This window comes from Ochlerotatus camptorhynchus, unplaced genomic scaffold (genome assembly GCF_037179485.1).
Source record: "Ochlerotatus camptorhynchus isolate MF236.1 unplaced genomic scaffold, CSIRO-AGI_Acam_v1.1 ptg000330l, whole genome shotgun sequence".
NCBI classification, from domain to species: Eukaryota; Metazoa; Arthropoda; class Insecta; order Diptera; family Culicidae; genus Ochlerotatus; species Ochlerotatus camptorhynchus.
In genome coordinates this window covers 1,890,198-1,910,196 of record NW_027040818.1, presented here as the reverse complement: position 1 = coordinate 1,910,196, position 19,999 = coordinate 1,890,198, and the positions used below count along the sequence as shown (strand labels likewise).

The 19,999-nt window shown below is 42.0% G+C and overlaps 1 protein-coding gene across 1 annotated transcript; it reads right to left on the bottom strand.

Annotated features, from left to right (window-relative positions):
* Nucleotides 1-953: 953 nt before the first annotated feature.
* Nucleotides 954-19,999, bottom strand: trc (Serine/threonine-protein kinase tricornered). The gene is made up of 5 exons (XM_065230298.1): nucleotides 18,985-19,999; nucleotides 3,653-4,188; nucleotides 2,952-3,589; nucleotides 2,720-2,883; nucleotides 954-2,652 (listed from the first exon to the last, which is right to left on the bottom strand). Exons 2-5 carry the CDS (start codon nucleotides 4,115-4,117, stop codon nucleotides 2,543-2,545), a joined length of 1,377 nt encoding a protein of 458 aa, XP_065086370.1. The 5' UTR covers nucleotides 4,118-4,188; nucleotides 18,985-19,999; the 3' UTR covers nucleotides 954-2,542.

Here is a 19,999-nt window from a genome sequence, read left to right as displayed (position 1 = left end):
CCCAAGTCTTTCACCTGATTCACGCGTTCGATTGTCGAGCCAAGCAGGACATAGCTAAATATTATCGGTTGTTGTTTTCGTGAGAACGTAATAGCGGAGCATTTGGCTGGGTTCACTACCGTTCTGTTTAAACTACATCAACTAGCTAATACTGACGTTGAAGAAAGTGACAGTCAGTAATTAAGCAGATTCGTAGGAAGATTTTGAGGTCATCTGCATATGATAACCGAGGAGCTTCGATGACCAGATGCACGTCGTTGAAGTACAGTATAGAAATTAACGGTCCCATGTGGCTTCCCTGAGGTATACCTGATGCTGATGTGACGAAGAAGCTAGCTGATCTGCAATCTGCTATGGCAACCTTTAGCTGCCGACCGGTAAGATATGATCGAAACCAACTCAGTGGTTGTAGAGCGGCCGACAGTAAACCCAAGTTGATCAGCACTCAAATACTGCTTGCAATGGGACAGCAACGGTTCCATAAACACTAGCTCGAATAACTTCGAAACGGCACTTAACGATGTAATTCCTCGATAGTTATCCACAGCTCGTTTCCTTCCTTTTTTGTGGACGGGAAACATGTGCGCAAATTTCCAGCAAGATGGAAATATGCCACTGGAGAGAGACATTCGGAACAGGCGAAGAAGCGGAATTAACAAGCTAGAAATATGTCTCTTCAAAAATGGAACACCATCAGGTCCAGGATTGAAGGATGACTTGAGTAGTTGAGGGTGGAAGGTTCATTGTTCCAGGAAAGGTAGCGATGAGCATAACGAACGAATTTGCTCTGAACAGACACCATACTACGACACCGAATTCCAAGAATATTCGCACTAGAGAGCAGTCTTACAGAAATCTTACATGTTGGTCAACGCAACCTAGCTGAGATCTGCATTGGAACCTAGTTCGGGGATATGATATTCTCACGTTCTACAGACAAAAGACGACCCACGTCGCATATTTCATTTCCATTGAATTTCAGTATCACTTTATTCTTCTTCAATGTTGCTGTGGGGGTTGGGTATGTCTCACTATGAATGCATTTGTTGTTTTTTTTTTTTTGCTTCAACTCACAAAGAAAAGAGATAAGCGAAAACAGGAATAACAAAACTCCAGAACTTTAAGTTTACGATCATCCACTATTGCATTATTAGCAGGAGCCATCAAAGGAAGGGGAGGGGCTGGGTTTGTTCTGAAATTAACTACAGCTATTTTTCTTTTTCTCAGCGATAGGTTTACGCGGAAAACGTATTTCTTACCCTAATGTTTGAAAAGAAGCTTACAGTTCTGTTTTACAAAATCAGCGTAGAAATAGTGTTGCTTAGAGTTGCAACTATTTAGATCCCCAAAAACAATAATATAAATAAAATTTCCAATAGAAGAACCAAAACGAGAACATGTTTGTTTTTTTTTTTTGCGTCATCCTGGCTATTGCTTCAAGCAAAACCCTTCAGAAGAAAAGAAATATTTAAAAAAAAATCATAAGAACACGTCAACCGTTTTCCCAATTTTCAAACCTTGTTTTGTTTGTTGAATATTTACACAACTTAAAAACGATCACTTGCAGTATAATTCCCTTGCCTAAGTCGAAATAAGTGCATAACTCTCTTCTGATCTACTACCTATAAAACATTCAAACTTAAATGTAAAAGCATAATCGTTTAAAAAAATAATCATAATAATAAATTCTACTAATACTATTTATCTTTAAATCCTTTGCTGCTGCTGTTGCTTGTCTCTTGTTTTCTCTACGCAGAAAAAATGCTCGCTCTGTTGCACTTTTCAACCCATCTTTCTTCGTCATGTTGCTACATTATTGCAAATTACGGCTACATAGCTTGTTTAGGACGTTTCCATATTGTTGAAGTTGCACATTGATTGACACTAGCCTATCTTCTTGGTTTGTATAGTTTGTTTTGTTCTGCGGGGGTGGGATGGGCTATCATCATCAGCATATTTCCCTATATAAAGCAAGCGTTTTCGCTGATCTGATCCGTTCGTTTACTTCTGTTGCTAGATAATTCTACTTTAATGTTGCGGTAAGTCTACTTGGCTGTGAAAGCTGGAAATTATGGAAACTCTCCTTTTCACGTTCGCTAATAAACGCAAGACAAGGGAAGAAACTTGTGAGTGAACAAACTGAATTTAAATTCTAATTTTACGTTCCGTTATCGATATTCTTTGATTTTTTTTTCACGAGTTTGTTTAGTGTTGCTTTACGTTTAATCACTATATTCTTGTGTACTTGTTATAGAGGATATTAAATTACGATTTTCCTTTTTTTTTTTCATTGAGTCATTTTGTTACCTTCGACGCCCTACACTCACATTCGAGGGAGGGATTCAGAAGGATGCTATCTAGAGACAGAGTGGCGAACTCTTGTGTTAAATAATCTTCCATCTTGCCTCTATACCGACCTTGTTTTTGTCAGCTAGAACGGCGGTACGTAGTACTAATAGTAAGGGAGTGCGGAGAGATAAGAACAGCAAACACATAATTATAGTTGCCGGCGGAAGCTGAGAGGACACACAGATTCTGGACTTTACTTTTTCGTCGGGGTTCCACGCTGCGTAAGACTTTCGAACCGTCGGAAGGTGTAGTTGATGAATACCCAATCCTTGAGGACTTCGCCCTCCGGTGTGGGATGGGCGGCTGATCATTAAATGTAAATTTCAATAAACACAATTCAAAGCAATGACGAAGAACAAATTGTACTCACGTATTTCCAGTGCCACGTCGGGGAAGTCGTCAAAATTAGACGTATCGTCGATTGAACGAACCTCAACCGGGATGGCTGCAGGCCGTTCACGAATATGTTCCCAATCGACTCCCCGGAAGAACGACACCAACTTCAAATCCTCGATGCCGCGCTGTGACCCCAATCTGTAATGATGAGTGTTCCGTATTAGCAAAACATCCCGCGCAAAATCAATCCGATCCATTGAACTCACCTCCTTTCCGCTTCGCAGCAAAACTTGACTATCATGTCCCGGGCTTCCTCTGAGATCGGCGTCTCCGGTGGGAAGATCAACGTCTCCCGCCAGTTCATCACCTTCCGATATGTATCCTGTGGATTGTCCGAACAGAACGGCGGATAACCCATCAACATTTCATACATGATAACCCCCAACGACCACCAATCGCAAGCCGGTCCGTAGCCGGTTTGTAAAAACACCTCCGGTGCAATGTAGTCCGGTGTTCCCACGGTACTGTAGGCCAGGGCTCGCCGATTGCGTTTCCAACTCTCCGCCCGTCGTTTCGAATCCATCGGGCTAGCACAGGTTCCAATGAAATCGGACGGTTTAGCCTGCGACAAGTCCCGATAGAAATCGGTACGATGAGATTTCTTCAATCCAGTGCAAAGACCGAAATCGGATAGCTTCAAATGTCCACGAGCATCCAACAGCAAGTTGTCCGGTTTGATATCACGATGTATGAATCCAAGCCGATGGATGGAGTCGATTGCCAGCGCCGTTTCAGCGATATAGAACTGCGTGCACTCCTCCGAAAGCGTATCCTTCTTCATCAGCAATGTCATCATGTCTCCACCCGGGAGGAACTCCATAATCAAGTACAGATTGACCGAATCCTGCAAGTAACAATTCCCGGCATGAGCTTTACTTTCCCTTCAAAACCCTCTGGAATCACGTACCTGAAAACTATAGTACATCTTCACCACCCATTGATGATCGGCTTCGACTAGGACATCCCGCTCGGCTCGCACATGCGCCACCTGTTCCTTCTCCAGCATATCCGCTTTCCGCAGCACCTTCATCGCATACACATGACCCGTATCCTTCTTCTGCACTAACCGTACCTCACCGAACGCTCCCCGTCCTATCACTTTGAGTGCTTCAAAATCTTCCACTCCTAACCGGGACCGCTTGAGCCGCAGAAATTCCGTCTCCTTTTGGGCATGCTGCATGCGCTTCTCCTGCCGCTGTGACTCCGATAGGGCCTCGTCCTTGAGGGAAGCTTCCAGCTTGGCTTGCCGTTGCTTCCGCTCCCCATGTTGGGTGATCAAGTTGCTATAGTAGTTCTCCAGTGTCACTTTGGCCTTGGTCGCCTTGTCCAGCGTGTGGTCACTGAAGCGGATCGTGTTGTCCGTTGCAGTCATCTTTATTGTTGGTGGTTGTTTCAGCTCGCTGGATTCTGTGCTCTGTTCGAGCAATCGATGTTGGAATATGACTAAAAAAAAAGAGAAAACAAATTTGAGTCAGTCCATGTGATGGGAATGTTACGACGTCTAGGTCATATTTAATACCGATTAAGTGTCCTTCATTAAAACCATTTTTCATTTTGACCAAGCCACCAAGAGTGACAATTTGGAAAGTACTCGACCTTCTCCGATTTGCATGAAATTTTTTCGAAATTGTTTGTTATGGGCAATGATCCACATTTTTGCTAAAATTTGGCCATTTTGGATCTTGTAAAATTTTCAAAATGGCATCATCGAAATTTAAAAAAAAAAAAGGTAGCACGGAAATGGCACTTGTAATCAAAATGAATTAAAGTAAAAAAAATTAAAAATTAAAACCTAAATATGTCCTTGTTGGTTTTTGAAAATAAATCTTATTAAAATGCTCATGAAAAATGTAAACTTTCGAACAGTTTAAAATCATGGACGCTTAAAAATTGACATCCGAATATTGTTTTTTTTTTATGAAATTTATACTGAGATTTTTTTTTTGGGCATTTTAAATCATCTTCTGTGAAGACAAGTACTCAAAAAAGCGTACTAACAAAAGTTTTAATAATTGACCCAAAGTTCTTGTTCAACGATTTTTGTAGGTTTTCAAGGGTCCATAGTTTTAAACATTCCAAAAGTTTCCATTTTTCATTAGCATTTCTTTGAAAAAAAAATTAAAATTAGGCAAGAACATTTTGATTAGGTTTTTAACATTTTTTTTTATTAATTTTTACTAAAAAATAAATCAGAACTATTTTTTTGTATAGTTAAATAGACATCCTATAACTGTTGTGCGGGCGGAATCGGATGAATGTCAGTTTGTCGGTGGTTATCGTGAAGAATGATTTGGGGCCTTGTATGATTTGCCTTGTGCGAAGTGTATACATTTTGTGTATTTAGGACGAATTCCGGGTCGTTTTCTGGCATATGAGGCGAGTGCAACTTGAGTTCATAATATGAGGGTCCGCACCTTTGGACATCGATAATGGGTGGATTGGGGAGTTTGTTCTACTGCCCATAAAAGCTATCAGCAAATATTATAAATTAACAATATGGTTTACTTCCAGAATTCCCATGTGTTTATGAAAAGACGCATAAGTATACCCTCTCCCGATTAAAGCCCTCTAGCTGTTCCAATCGAGCAAAGCGGTGCATTTTGACGGTTCGATTGGAACAACTTTTGACAGACGTCCATACTTTTACCATAGAGGTAACTCTAAGACCAGAAAGTCCCGAAGAAACGTGCTCAACGTTTCGGCTCAGTTCTGGTACTATCTTCGATCCCAAGCTAATCGATGCATCCCTCGAAACATTGGAAAATCCACGAACCCCTCATTTTATCTGTCAAACTTTCAAAGCGAATCAAAACAAACATAGTGTAGTACTAGAATTTCGACTAGAATGGGATACGTTAATCGATTTGCTTGGAACCAATAGGCTAGTCAAGTAGAGCGCAAATTTAAAATCGTTAGTTTCCACTGGTTGCTTTTGCTGTAGGGCTTTACTCCCGGTGAGGAAGGTGACTACAAACATTCGTGGCCTTATTATTTAAACGTGTAATCAATTCATACGTTTAGTCAAATAAAAGGTGTGGCAAACAGTATAAGCTTTCTCATGCATGTTACACGCCTACCCTGACGTCATGACATTGTACTACGTTCAGACTATAGTTGATATTAGTACCGTAATAACGTAATATAATATGGTATCAAAAGTGCATAAATTACGTGATATTTGCTATAGTTTGAATGTACTACAGTGGTGACCCGATTTTGTCTACCCCCGATTTTGTCCACCTCCGATTTTGTCAGCCTATATGATTCAATTAGTTTCGGTTGAGGTGGACTGTTTTGTACAGTCGTATTCGTATTTTATTGATTGTCGAGCTCAATAATGACATTTTTCGAGAATTAAATGTGCAGTTGTGGCAAGATCAAAGCAGGGGGGAGGGGGTTGAGGGGCTAGTTGAAAATTATGTACGTTATGTATGTTTTTTTTTTGTAGTGAGAAAAGCTTCAAAAGCCCGGCCTGTCACTGTGTTGCGTGTTTGTTCTCCTTCTGGCACAGTGTGGGACTCTTAACCACTAAAACCTTACTCGCCTCTAGCCACTATCCCCCAGGAACTCCCCTAGAGTATTTTGTCGGGGTGGGGGGCCTGTGCTCAAGCACATCTCTTTAGCTCAGCTAGCCGGCGCTTCTAACTCGCTGATCATCTCTCCATTTTCGCTGCAGTTCCGACAAAATTTGCGGCACTGCCCTACTGACGACGCTACACGTCCTCTCATCCCGGCACATTTCACTGACGACATTTCTCGCGCTAAGGACCGGCATCTCCACTCGCACTGCCTCAAATCTTGGGCAGTCGAAAACCACGTGCTCCGGCGTTTCGTCCACGTTACCACACTCCGGACAGAGGGGTGACGTTGTGTGTCCAAAGCGATGCAGTTACTTCCTGAAGCAGCCAGGACCAGACAGGAGCTGTTCTCCGCTGCGTCCCACTCCTGTTGCCACTTAGCCATCGACTCCGTTCTCACCAATGTCCGTACTCCTCTGGTATCTCTTCGCATATAGCATTCGGTGTCCTCCGCCAAGGTGATGACGATGGGTATCATACCGGCGATAACGCATACTGCTTCCGTCGAAATTGTTCTGTACGCACTCACAACTGGCATGGCCATGAGGCGGAACGTACTGTTCAATTTTCTTTGGTTCTTCTTCGTTTTCAGCGCTGCATCCCAGGCTGGACCTCCATACCTCAGTATCGATGACGATACACTAGCCAGAAGACGCCTCTTGCTGCTGCTTGGTCCAGAGTTGTTCGGTATGATTCTAGCTATCGCATTGATGGCCTTCGCCGCCTTCTCACATGCGTAGTCGACGTGGCTATTGAAGCTTAGTCGGTCATCGAGTATCACTCCAAGATACTTCAGCACGCGCTTTGATGCTATGGCGTTCTCCCCGACGGTAATTTCTGCTCGCTGAACAGCTTTACAGTTACTGACCAATAGCCCTTCCGTTTTGTGGTGGGCTATCTGCAGCTTCGCTCCTTGCATCCGGTTGGAAACCGTGTCTATCGCTTCGGTTGCCAGCATTTCCACCTCTTCCAACGTCTCACCTACTACCGCCAACACGACGTCGTCCGCAAATCCTACGATCTCGACTCCTTTGGGCAGCTTCAGCGTTAGCACGCCGTTGTACATTGCGTTCCAGAGCGTTGGGCCAAGGATGGAGCCTTGTGGCACACCCGCCGTGATCCGGATTGATTTCTCTCTCATGTCCGTCTCGTAGACTAGAACCCGGTTCTGGAAGTAACTCCTTATAATGCTACACAGGGAATCAGGAACCCTCATTCCATGCAGTGCTTCGGCGATGGCCTCCCAGCTGGGGCTGTTGAATGCGTTCTTCACGTCGATCGTTATCACGGCGCAATATCGATCTCCTCTCCGCTTCTGTTTAGACGCTTTCTCGGCACTCTCGACCACTGTCCGAATTGCATCCACCGTTGATCTCCCTTTCCGGAATCCGAACTGCCTCACCGACAATCCATGCTCACTCTTCGTGCATTTCGTTAGCCTGTTGAGGATGATCTTCTCCAATAGCTTTCCGACTGTATCCAGCAAGCATATAGGCCTATACAATGCTGGATCCCCTGGCGGTTTTCCGGGTTTCGGCAGCAGCACTAGCTTCTGTATCTTCCATCGGTCCGGGAAGTGACCTTCATCCAGACACTTCTGCAGCACTATCCTGAACATGTCCGGGAACGCCTGCATCGCCGCCTTCAACGCCACGTTGGGGATTCCATCCGGACCGGGAGCTTTCTTCGTCTTCAGCCCTTTCGCCACTGCTACGAGTTCCTCGTTGGAGACTTGTCTATCTTCGGTGTTGTCTGCCTCTGCCTCGTCGTACGGTGTACGTGGCCAGGTCATTTGGTCGTGCTTCGGGAAAAGTCCCTCCACGATGACTTTCAGCTTGTCTGGGCACATTTCAACGGGCGTCGTTGGACCTCTAATCTTCACCATCGCGACTCGGTATGCGTCACCCCAGGGGTTGGCATCAGCGTCTCGGCACAGCTCCTTGAAGCAGTTTGACTTGCTCAGCTTTATCTCCTATTTTAGAGCGGCCTTGGCTGCTCGAAACACCACCCTTAGCTCTGCTCTGTCTGCACCGTTTCTTGCCCGCTGAACGTTTCTTGCCCTTCTGGTTCGGAGGCAACTAGCGCGGAGGGTGCTAAGGGCGCCGGCTGTTCCTTGGCTCCGATTTTCTCGGCATGGTTGTGTCGCATGCCCTCGTTAACGATTCGGTCAATTCGTCCGCGCTTTGGTCTGGGACGCTGCTGTCTACCCGGAGAGCTTCTACAAAGAGATCCTTGTCGAATGCCTTCGTCTTCCACCTCCGCTTGCTTACTTTCGTTTTCCACATTGCCGTAGGTATCCGTTGGCCAAAGCTGTACCTAATCGCCTGATGGTCACTATAAGTGTACTCCTCACACACTCTCCAGTTCATACTTGCCGCTAACGACGGACTGCAGAAAGTGACGTCGATAACACTAGTTTACAGCATTTTTGAACTCGATAAGGTGATGATCATTTCCAATGCAAAATCCTACGCTGAATTCAATGCCGTGGTCAGAAAAAAATTAAGTAGAGCCATTTTTGAGATATACAAAAATTTTGATTTTTTGAATTTTGGACAAAAGTACGATTACTAAAATGTCAATATCTTTGGAACTAGTGCACCAATTATAAATCTTTTTTATGAAAATGAAGCTAAATAAATTTGCTATCGTTCACTAGAATATTATGTCTTAATTAAAAATTTAATTTTGAAGTCATTTAAAAATTTACAGCATTTTTTTTATTTTTCCTGCGAATTTTCCATAAAAATCTTGTTTTAATCAACATTTTTAATGGGATAAAAAGATTCAAAAAATCATTCCATAATTTATTCTTAAAGTCCATTCAAAACCGGAGAAAATGAGCCTTTAATGGATGAAATCGGTTGGAAATTGTCGAAGTTATGAGCATTTTTGTAAAACACTTAAAAATGTTGCTGAAATACAACAGCTTTAGAGTTCCTTTTCTAGGTGTCGTTGTAAGCATCCAAATCGCATGTAAAGTTTTCATGGGAGATTCTTTTCTCTACATATCAATTTGATTAAGGCATATCAGGATTTAAAACCGAGTTGATACAAAAGAAATTTATTTAGGTTTTATTAAAAATGATTGAGAATCGAATGACTTTGTCTTCGATATTTTGAACTTGTTTCTCGAATCAGAAACCAACAATAGTCACCCATCATTGCTTCATCCCAAAACCCTTGGTAACGACGTTCCATCATCTTCATTTGTTGGTGAAAACGTTCGCCGTGCTCATCACTCTCGTCACCAAGATTTTCCGGGAAAAAATCCATGTGAGAATGTAGGAACTGTATCTTCAAAGACATATTCACACCTGTGTTCAGTGAAATAAAAGGATTTGAAATTAATTATATGGATAAACAGGATACGGGACCGAACTTGAATGTGGAACAGGTTTTGTCATAGAAGCCACTTGTGGATACTCAACTGTTTTGAGACGTCCATGTTGCTTAACTTTTGTCAAGCAGAAATAACAATCCGTTGCATGACAAAACGGTCGACGCCATATGGTGGGCATGTCAAAGGACAAATAGCGACTGACAGATAACAAATAAGTGAGTTAGTAAGTAAGACATTAACACTTATCAAAAATAGATGAAGTAAGATAATGTCGATCAGGAAAGAACAAAGCACTACCATGCTGTACATAAATTGTTTATATGAAATTTATTCATAAAATCAATTTACCTTGCGCCTGACATCCACCTAGCCAAGCACGTTTTGCACGAACTACATAATACTTTTGGAATCCACGGTTCGTCAAAGTCTCCAGGATCAATTTTAAAATAAAGCCTGTATGCAGTTTGCAACGAAGCAGTGAAATTGACCGATTTTGTAAATATATGGCAACGTGTGGCAACGCGTAGCAAAACTTTTGAGGATCATTTTTACACTTGAATTCACGTTTTGTCGTATACATCGTTAAGCAATGTTAAAGAAAGAAAGCTGTCAAATTGAGTTGGTTGCGTTAGGTTCTCGCCGAGCGGTCTCACAAACACTAGCGTAAATTATATTGTTGAAAATATCGCATTTAATTTTGCGTGACAGCTGGTAGTGTTAGTGAAATGCACCGTATGCGTACACGTCCGCAGAAAGGCTTACTGGAAGTGGTGCATGGAGCCTAGGAGCGGGACAACGGCCAATCTTGGAACATTCAATTTCCATGATTTTACAAAACATAACTCCGACAATTTCCAACCGATTTCATCCATTAAAGGCTCATTTTCTCCAGTTTTTAATGGACTTTAAATATAAATTATGGAATGACTTTTTGAATCTTTTTATCCCATTAAAAATGTTGATTAAAACAAGATTTTTATGGAAAATTCGCAGGAAAAATAAAAAAAAAATGCTGTAAATTTTTAAATGACTTCAAAATTTTTAATTAAGACATTATATTCTAGTAAACGATAGCAAATTTAAAATTGGTGCACTAGTTCCAAAGATATTGACATTTTAGTAATCGTACTTTTGTCCAAAATTCAAAAAATCAATTTTTTTGTATATCTCAAAAATGGCTCTACTTTAATTTTTTTCTGACCACGGCATTGAATTCAGCGTAGGATTTTGCATTAGAAACGTTGGTCAACCACTAAAGTTCACACTTTTTATGTTGTTTTGTAAACTAGTGTAATGGATTCCCTACCATCTTTGTGGAAGGTGCTGATGGTTCCTTCGTTGGCCAGACTGACGTCCAACTTTGCCAGAGCTTCCAGCAGGATATACCCTCTTGCGTTGGTACATCTGCTTCCCCAGTCCACTGCCCAAGCATTGAAATCTCCTCCAATGACGATTGGTCTCCGTCCGGTGAGCTCCCCGGTGAGTCTATCTAGCATCTGGTGAAACTGCTCCATTGTCCATCTCGGGGGTGCATAGCAACTATATACGAAAGTATCACAAAACCTTCGTAAGACCTCGTCACCACTTTTTGTATGGGATACCTGCCCATAACTTGTATTGCCGCCATCCCTGCTCTATCGGCCACCCAGTTATCGTTATCGGGAGGGACTCGATACGGCTCCGCAATCATTGCAACGTCGCACTTTGTTTCCGTTGTCGACTGCCACAACAGTTGCTATGCTGTGTCACAATGATTGAGATTTATTTGGATTATCTCCATTACTATTGGCCCGCTATCGTCTTTTCGTAAGCTGGGCACCTGAAACTTCCCGTCATATGACCGTTTCCGTCCTCCTTTCTGCAGAGCATGCACCTCGGTTGCTTTCTACAGTGTTTAGCAACGTGCCCCTTATCTCCGCATTTCCTGCACAGCTCCGATCTATCAAAGCCTTTGCAGTTTCTCGCCTGGTGACCAAAGTTCATGCACTTAAAGCATCTCTCAATTTGCTTGGTAACCCGAAGAATAGCTTACAGGGGGCATACTGACCACCCAACCTTGACTCGTCCTGTCTTCAGTAACTCGTTAGCTGCGTCCGTCGCAAGTCGTATCGACGACGTTTGTGTACCACCGTACGCCTTCCTCAACCGGATTGTCATAGGCACATCTCCCAGATTGCATTGTACCTTCAGCGCACATCGTACCTCGTCTTCCGTTGTGATCTCATCCAGATCCCTGCACTCGACCACTGACTCCTGCGATAAGGGTCTTACGTTCGCGTCCTCGCCAAGAGATTTTTCGACGAGTTCCTTGAAGGCTGAACTCCTCACCGATGGCTCCTTTTTCAGCTCGAAGAGCATCTCGCCTTTCTGGGTGCGCCAGGTTTTCACCACGTTTTCGCCTAGTTGCTTCAACTCCGGATCCTCTCTCACTTTCCAGAGGAGTGCCGCGTATGTCGTTTTGTCTTTCGCCTCGATAACCAGAGCGTCGCCCTTACTTCTCTCCCTACGATGCCTGGGGTTTTCCTTCTTCTTGACTTCCTTCTTCCTCTCTTCCGTCTTCTTCTTCTTCTCTTCATTTTCATTCTTCTTTTCCTTCTCCTCCTTTTTCTTCTTTTCCTTCTCCTCCTTCTTCTTCTGTTCCTTCTTCCTTTGTTCCTCTTCCTTCAGTTTTTTCCTCTTCTCCTTCTGGTTTTCGACTTTACGAAAGTGTGTGTGTGTGTGTGTGTGTGTGTGTGTGTGTGTGTGTGTGTGTGTGTGTGTGTGTGTGTGTGTGTGTGTGTGTGTGTGTGTGTGTGTGTGTGTGTGAAAATCTCTACAAATTTCATTCTTAGAATTTTAATATGGGGTCCACGGAACATATGCAAATCTTTAGTATGCACTATGTATTATTATTGTTGTTCTTACAGAAAATGCTTAACCACATATACATTAAGTGGCCATTCAATTCTTACCTATGTCCATTTAGTCACCCCCCCCCCCCCCCCTCCGCACCATCAATTAAGAATGTCTTTCCTTATATGACACTTACGAAAAGTTTGAAATTCCAGCTCCTCCCGCCCCCCTAAATGGGCTTGTATAATGATTCCTAAAACATAAATCTTGCATTATAAAACAGCATTAAAAGATATTATGTTAAAAAATTAAGCGAAAAAAATGTCCCGATTTTGTCAGTGTCCCGTTTTTGTCAGCCCTAAATTCATCAGGGGGCTGACAAAATCGGGACATTACTGTATTAGCTTAGAGGAGCACCAAACAAATAAAAGAAAATGCTGATTATATCTGCCATTCCTCTTTACATGCCACATTGGCAACTGACAGGAAGAAAACTTTCAACACGCCTAGCAACACGCTAAGAATCGTTACACGTCAACCGCAAAATACCCAATAATGACTACAAACTAAGCATTTTCGTGAGAAACTGGGACTACCCATTAAATGAGTAAAATTTTACCCATTTTTCAGGCACGAAATCGACGGCTAAGGCCATTGTTTACAAAAGCAATTACGCCCCATTGAAATGTTAGCACTGAAATCACCGACGAACCGACAAGCCACAGAAGCATTTCGTTTGTCCACAATTCGAATTGGGTTCTTTAATTTTGAAGAATATATCGTTTTTTATGTATCATCTGAAAGAGCTTCGTTTTCTGAGCACAGAGCAAATCAAGATTTAAAGCAAAATAATAAATTCACTGTTTGACACTAAACCAGCAAACTGACAGCTCGCTCTTATACAAAGTGACACCGAGAGGCGCTAATTTTCATTTTCATTTTGCAGCATTTGGTGGGGCAATGGGAGCGCAAGTCGATCCAAAGCCGAGGATAAAGGACGGGTAATGGCTGAATAGTCTATGCGGACCACTTGAACGCCATGGGAAAAGGAAGGGATTGAAGAGGCCGGTTATTGAAGGGTTTTGAGAAAATGACACATAGTGAAGCTAAATGTAAAGAAACCGAAAATCCATCTCCCATTGATTCATCCTTTCACATATATACTAAATCGATATTTTAAAGCAATAATCAAAATAAACAGACAATACATGAAAAGGCTAATTGCCAGTTGCTTTAAAGGCTAGTTGCCTCCCTAAGCGGACCCTCCGCATCCTAACTCTTCTGTTAATCCACTTAATGCTACTAGGCTGTCTAAATTTTCTTATTTAAGTTCGTTTGATGATTATGATATCTCTTGTCTAATTTAATAAATAATTGAAATCTCTAATCTACCTACAATGCTTTATTAAGTACCTGCACTTGTGAATGTAATCTAAAATTTAACGTGTTTCAAGTTGTTTTTGACTTTGACCTATATTTAATATATATTAGTTCGTCCCAGGTGACACCTTCAAGTGACTAAAATGCTTCGCTTTGAAGTTAGTTTCCCAGCTGATTTTTTAATTATATAGGGTATATGCTTCAACTACGCTCACACGTTTCCACTATGTCGCACCACAAAAATACGTATGGTTATGTCACAATAGAAGCACGCCACAGTCGAAATCCCGAGCCATAGTTCAAACACTTATCCCAAATCAAAATGAAGCACATATAAGATTAGTTGCAATACCATGTACAAAAATGGTGTTTAACATTGTTCCTTGAGTAATACCTCAATGAAAACAACAACGAAAGCTTGTCACGCAAGAAGAAGGAGCACTGTTGGGCACTTTCTGAAATATTTCAATAGTATAATTCCCTTGCAAACCCAAATAAATCTATCTGCGTAAAAATAAATAAAATAAGAGTGATTTGCGGCAAAACCCGCCAGTATCACACCCAACGTCAGTGCCTATACGTAAGCGTACTACGACGCGGCTTTCAACTAAAGGAGTAACAAGTGTGATACTATCACTTCAGGCTAGAACTTTGGTTCTCTTATGCAATGGTTCATCAGAGAGGGGAAGCTCAGCATGCTTGGCATGCACAGTCGTACACACCAACCGCTCATTTGCCAACAACCCCTCACTCAGTTGTTGAAAATTGATTTTCCTTAAAGTAATTGATAGACCAGAATCATAGCCTACTATAGATATACAAAGAGTAGGTAAATCTTAACATTTGAATCAACACCAATGAATTTTTACACTTAAAGTCCGAGATGTGCAGCGAGCATTTCTCACTTCATTTTTACAACGCAAAAACAAATGCAGTTTATTACTAGAATTAAAATCTACCTTCTCTTACGTACCTATTACAAGCTTGAACTTTACTCTATCTACTGCTTCAAACAGAACTACGTTTTGTCAACTGTGTGCAAAGTCACTAGCAAATGAGCAGTTTGTGACCAAAACTGTGCTTGCCAAGCATGAAGCTCAGTAATCCTCATCGCATGCTCATGACGCTATTCTGTCACGGCATGAGCCAACGATGCCGGACCTAAACCAACCGTCTCCAACGCTCCACTATGAAGCATAAGATTAGGCCCGCCCACCAACGTCCAGGTTAAAAAACTAGCCAAGGGGAGGGTACAAAGTGACACCGAGGGGCGCTAATAAGGTGATTTTTGCAAATGTAATCTTACTTATTTAAAATAGTTACAGTGCACCAAAATTGATGAAATTTTGGGTTTGGATTCCATTTTTAATGCAGATTACGAATATGCATTTACCTCAATACCCTTAAAGAACCTAATTGTCAAACGAGTGATTCGAACTTTCAAACGGGCGATCAGATCTGTCAAACGAGGTGAGACGCAAACCAAGGCAATAGAGTTCTCTACCACCGTTAGTATTAGTGAGCAGTTTCATTAATACAAGCGTTTTACTGGTTGAAAATAAAAAAAAAACAAACCGCTGTCAAGTCGAACACTTTGACAGCTGATTTCGTGTTTGAAAATATTAAACAAATCGATTTTACACGGCTACACTAGCAACGTTGTATTGGTGAAATCTTGCGGCAAGAAGTCAATATAAATTATATGTGGGTTCGTGTCCTTGCTCATGATATGACGTGATCGGATGAGTAGATGTCGGTAGTGTTTAACGTATTTTAAATACGGTTTGGGCACGAATTTGAAAATAGCTTGTATAAGCTGTCACGTCGGTTCGTCGGTGCTGAAATCACTGATTTTCAACAAAAATGCAGCCAAAACAAAATCTGCTTTCACCGCTCTCTCTCACACACACACACATAGAATTACGGTAGACTTGGAAGCGGCAAAACCAAGAACCAGCAACAGATAGCAAATACAGCAGTAGCGGGCCTCCATCAGGAGTCCATCCAGTAACAACAACATCCGGGCCGAGGCTACTCAACAGTAGCGCCCATCCAGCAACCACACCTTCAGTGGCATCGACAGTGAGGGCTTTTGAAGAGTTTCCCTCACTGCGACTTCGAAGATCTATTCATCAGTCGCAAGGGTGATGTGATACCCTGACCGGGACTGCTCAACAGTAGCGCCCGTCAATCAAGCCAGTATCAAACCTTCCACAATGTAGCAGTAGCAGTAGCAGCAGCAGCAGCAGTAGCAGTAGTAGCAGCAGGAACGGCAGCAGTAGCAGTGGAAACTTAGCAGCCGAGATTCGTGTAGTCGTGACCGAGGCTGGAAATCTCGGTCCGGTCACAACATACACAAGCATCAAATGCCATTTTTCTGTTTGTTTGCGGAATCCGATTCGCTGCATCTGTTCCGACCGCAGCTACCAGAATGTTTGTTACGGCTTGGTTCCAATCGAAACGTCCTTCCGCGGATGGATTTTTTTTTTCATCATCTTCATTATCTTCCTGGACAATCGGATCGGCTGTTACAAATAAATTCAGAAAAGTTATACGCATCTTATTTGGGAGGAAGCAGCAAGTGATTGAAAGTGTCGGCAAGAATATGGAATTCCAAAACAAACTTTTTTCGCAACATCATATTACCCATATTTCATGTTCCATGTTTGCCAAGAAATTTGTTGCCTATTCGGGATGGATTATGCTTCTGTTAATGCTGCTCTTCTGGATGAACAGAATTTCTCGTCGGAAGTTCTCTGAACTTCTCGTCGGAAATTTTGTAAAGTTCACATCGGAAGATCTCTCAATGTCGGATGTTCTCTGAATTTCTCCTCGGAAGCTTTGAACTTCTCCGGAAGATCTTTGAACTTCTCACCGGAAGTTCTCTGATCTTCTCCTAGGAAGTATTTTCGAACCTCTCCTTGACAGTTCTCTGAACTTCTCCTCGGAAGTTCTCTAAACTTGTCCTCGGAAGTTCTCTGTACTTCTCCTCCGAAATTCTCTGTACTTCTCATCGGAAGATCTCTTTGGAAGTTCTCAGAACCTCTTGTCGGCAGTTCATTGAACTTCTCATCGGCAGTACTCTGAGCTTATCGTCGGACTTTCAGGGAAGTTCTGTGAAATTTTTGTCAAAAATTCTGTGTACTTTTTAGCGGAAGCTATGTGAACCTCTCGTCGGAAGGTCTCTGTATTTCCCGTTGGAACTTCAGGGAGTTTAAATGAAGTTCTGTGATCTGCTCGAAATTTCTCTATGAAAGATCTCTGAAACGGGCCGTCGGAAGTTTTCTGACCTTCGCGTCTGAAGTTCTGTGAACTTTTCGTGAGAAGTTCAATGAACATCTCGTAGGAAATTCGCTGAACTTGTCATCGGAAGATCTTTAAACTTCTAGATGGAAATACTTTGAATTTCTCGTCAGAAATTCAGGCAACTTTAATGAAATTCTGTGAACTTTTGCGTCAAAAGTTCTGTGAAATTTTCGTCAAAAGTTCTGTAAACTTCTTATTGGAAGTTATCTAACCTCTCGTTGGAAGTGCTCTGAGCTTCTCTACCAACGTAACGCGATAGACAGATCACCTCTCCACAAGTGAGCGTCAGAAGAATCTGATTCTGAGAGGATGCTGCCAACTACTTGTCAAGTTGGCGTGAAACTCATCGAGCAGTTTAAAATAATGTTTCCTTTCACTCGAACTTTACAGCGAGGCAATATTGTAAGATTGTTTATTTTAGAACTTTGGGTATTGTTTATGCTAAGCCAAACAAAATTAGAATTTGTTGCCTGATTTTAATCTTCTTTAAATCTCTGGTAGAAGATGGTCTCAAAACTGCTCGACTTTGTGATTAATTGTTCATCAAGTTGCCACTTCTGGAACCAGAAATTCTTCAGTTCTCAAGAAGTGAAAGATTAAAAAAGCAAATTTTCATCTTTCGTTTCTCAAAAGATGAGCTAGATCAAAAGATTTTCCTTTTTGCGGTTTTACTATTCTCCATTATTCAAATATTTATGATTCTAGAGTACCTAGTTTTAGATCACGATCACAGTTCAAGCTGAACAATGCATTAAGTCCTAAGTAACATTGATCGATTCTCTCATGGACTTTCTCTTTCATTAATTCCTTGGGCATGGAATCGTATCTTGTCGTGTTTGTCGTATAAAATGCTAGACAATAGCTTGTTTCATCGATCTGTGTGCTGAAATTAGCTGGGAATGTCTTAACATTGCCGTGAGGATGCAAAGAGAAAGTCAACGAAGAGAATCTGTCAATGTTACTTAGGACCTAATGCATTGTTCAGCTCTCTGGACAGTCAAAGCATAATCTCATCTGTTTGGGTATTCTCAACGACTACATTTCATTTTGGGATTTCTGTGGTACATTTTTCTTTGAGTATTTTTTTCTTGCATAATCCATAGAATATAAACAAATTCGAGTAAACGTTAATTTCGTATTATTTAACTCTAACACAGTCAAACAAATCCATAGACAAAGACAATCACAATACAGTAATGACCCGTTTTTGCCTAGCAAACCCATGCAATTTTCAGGTGGTCTTATTGCACCAAAGTATACCTTAAACTTAAACATTCATCTTTGAAAGATTTGGAATAACGGTTGAGTAAAATTATCTAAAGCTAAAATCCGATGCGCGGAGGGGCTGACAAAATCACTACTGTAATGACCTATAGCCGAAATCGAAGCCGATGCCATCACCCAATAATCAACCAGTTGACCGATACTGCTTCAAACTGACCTTAGTCCATTGAAGAGTGAAATACAATTAATAAACAATTTACATCTTCCATTCTTCCCGATTCAATCCCTCTACTACTACTAACCGATAAGCTTTTTGCTTATACTTCCATCCAGTGCTTAGAGATATTTCAAGTGATTTGACCTTCTGTTTTACGTTACAAACAAAACATCGCTCGTCGTAACAGTCGAAGAGTTTATTCATCAACTGACTCAGGTATCTTTGCATAAAACCTAAATAGCACTCTAATAGCGTAATGTTACTCCCGCTTTGCGTACAAACTGGCCAGATATCTCTCGCCCCGCAAAGGTAAATAACAAAAAGGAGAACAAAGATTTCGCTTTTTCTTTCTCATTTACCTTTGTGTGGTTTGTATGTTTCTGTGTTTGCTTTGGATGTTTTCTCCTTCTGGTTCGTTCGTCTCTGCTACTGGCTGCTGCTGCTCTGCTGACGATGGTGATGGTGATCTATTTAGGCTCTCCCGTGCCCCGTAATAGAATTACTACCGCCGCCGCCGCCTAGCCCCGGATGTTGCTTCAACTGTTTCAGTGACTATTTCTCCCCAGTGACGAAATCGCTTCTCTAATCGATCGACACCGAGAGCTAGGGAAAATGTCTTGCAGAATACGATAAAGTGTCCCCTTTTCTCCACCGTCCCTACTGCAATCGATTCATTCGAACTTTATGCTTCTGCTGTGCTATCATAAATTGATCGACGTGTGCTATTTTTCATAGCTTTCCCGTCTCCCGGAACCACCACACTCACACACCCTGGGCCGTGTCCGTCCACCCACTTTCCGATCAAAAATGACTTGATTTTTCACCCGAAAGCACGATACTGTACCCGTTCTCTGCAGAACCGATTCCGCGTAATGATTATTGCACAATATTTTCCGCGACGTCAACTTGCTCCAGTCCGACACCAGCGCAGTCAGTGTCGGAAAATACACCAAGCGAAACCGAAAGAAAATCGAGAACACCACACTGTCAACAAAAAAAAAAGAATATTTTCCTCTTCAACTTGGCCGTAGCACTCTTCTGTCTCTTCTTCTTTTTTCTATTGTATAATCAAATTTCGACTGTGGCCCACTAAAACATTTTCCCCGAATTTCACTTCCTCCTCGACGGACAACACGACATACAAATTTCGAAACCGTCGCAGGGCCACAATACACAGAACTATAGTAGCTGGGCTGGCAGAGGCCAAAAGGAAAACACTTTTCTTCTAACGGGATTTGAGCAGAGAAAAACTGCTGATCTTTTTCTTCCTCCTTTCCGAACGGACCGACCGCGACGACGACGAATGGAAACTCAGCTTTTGTGTGCTGTTTTGTAGTAATGTTACGAGTTACGACGACGGAGAAACTAACAAGA

Excerpts from the sequence above, each read along its gene's own strand:
- trc (XM_065230298.1), bottom strand. The coding sequence starts at position 4,117 with ATGACTGCAACGGACAACACGATCCGCTTCAGTGACCACACGCTGGAC. Across the intron at positions 2,884-2,951 it reads TGCTGCGAAGCGGAAAGGAG|ATTGGGGTCACAGCGCGGCA; the intron begins GTGAGTTCAATG and ends TCATCATTACAG. Across the intron at positions 2,653-2,719 it reads CGACGTGGCACTGGAAATAC|CCGCCCATCCCACACCGGAG; the intron begins GTGAGTACAATT and ends TTTAATGATCAG.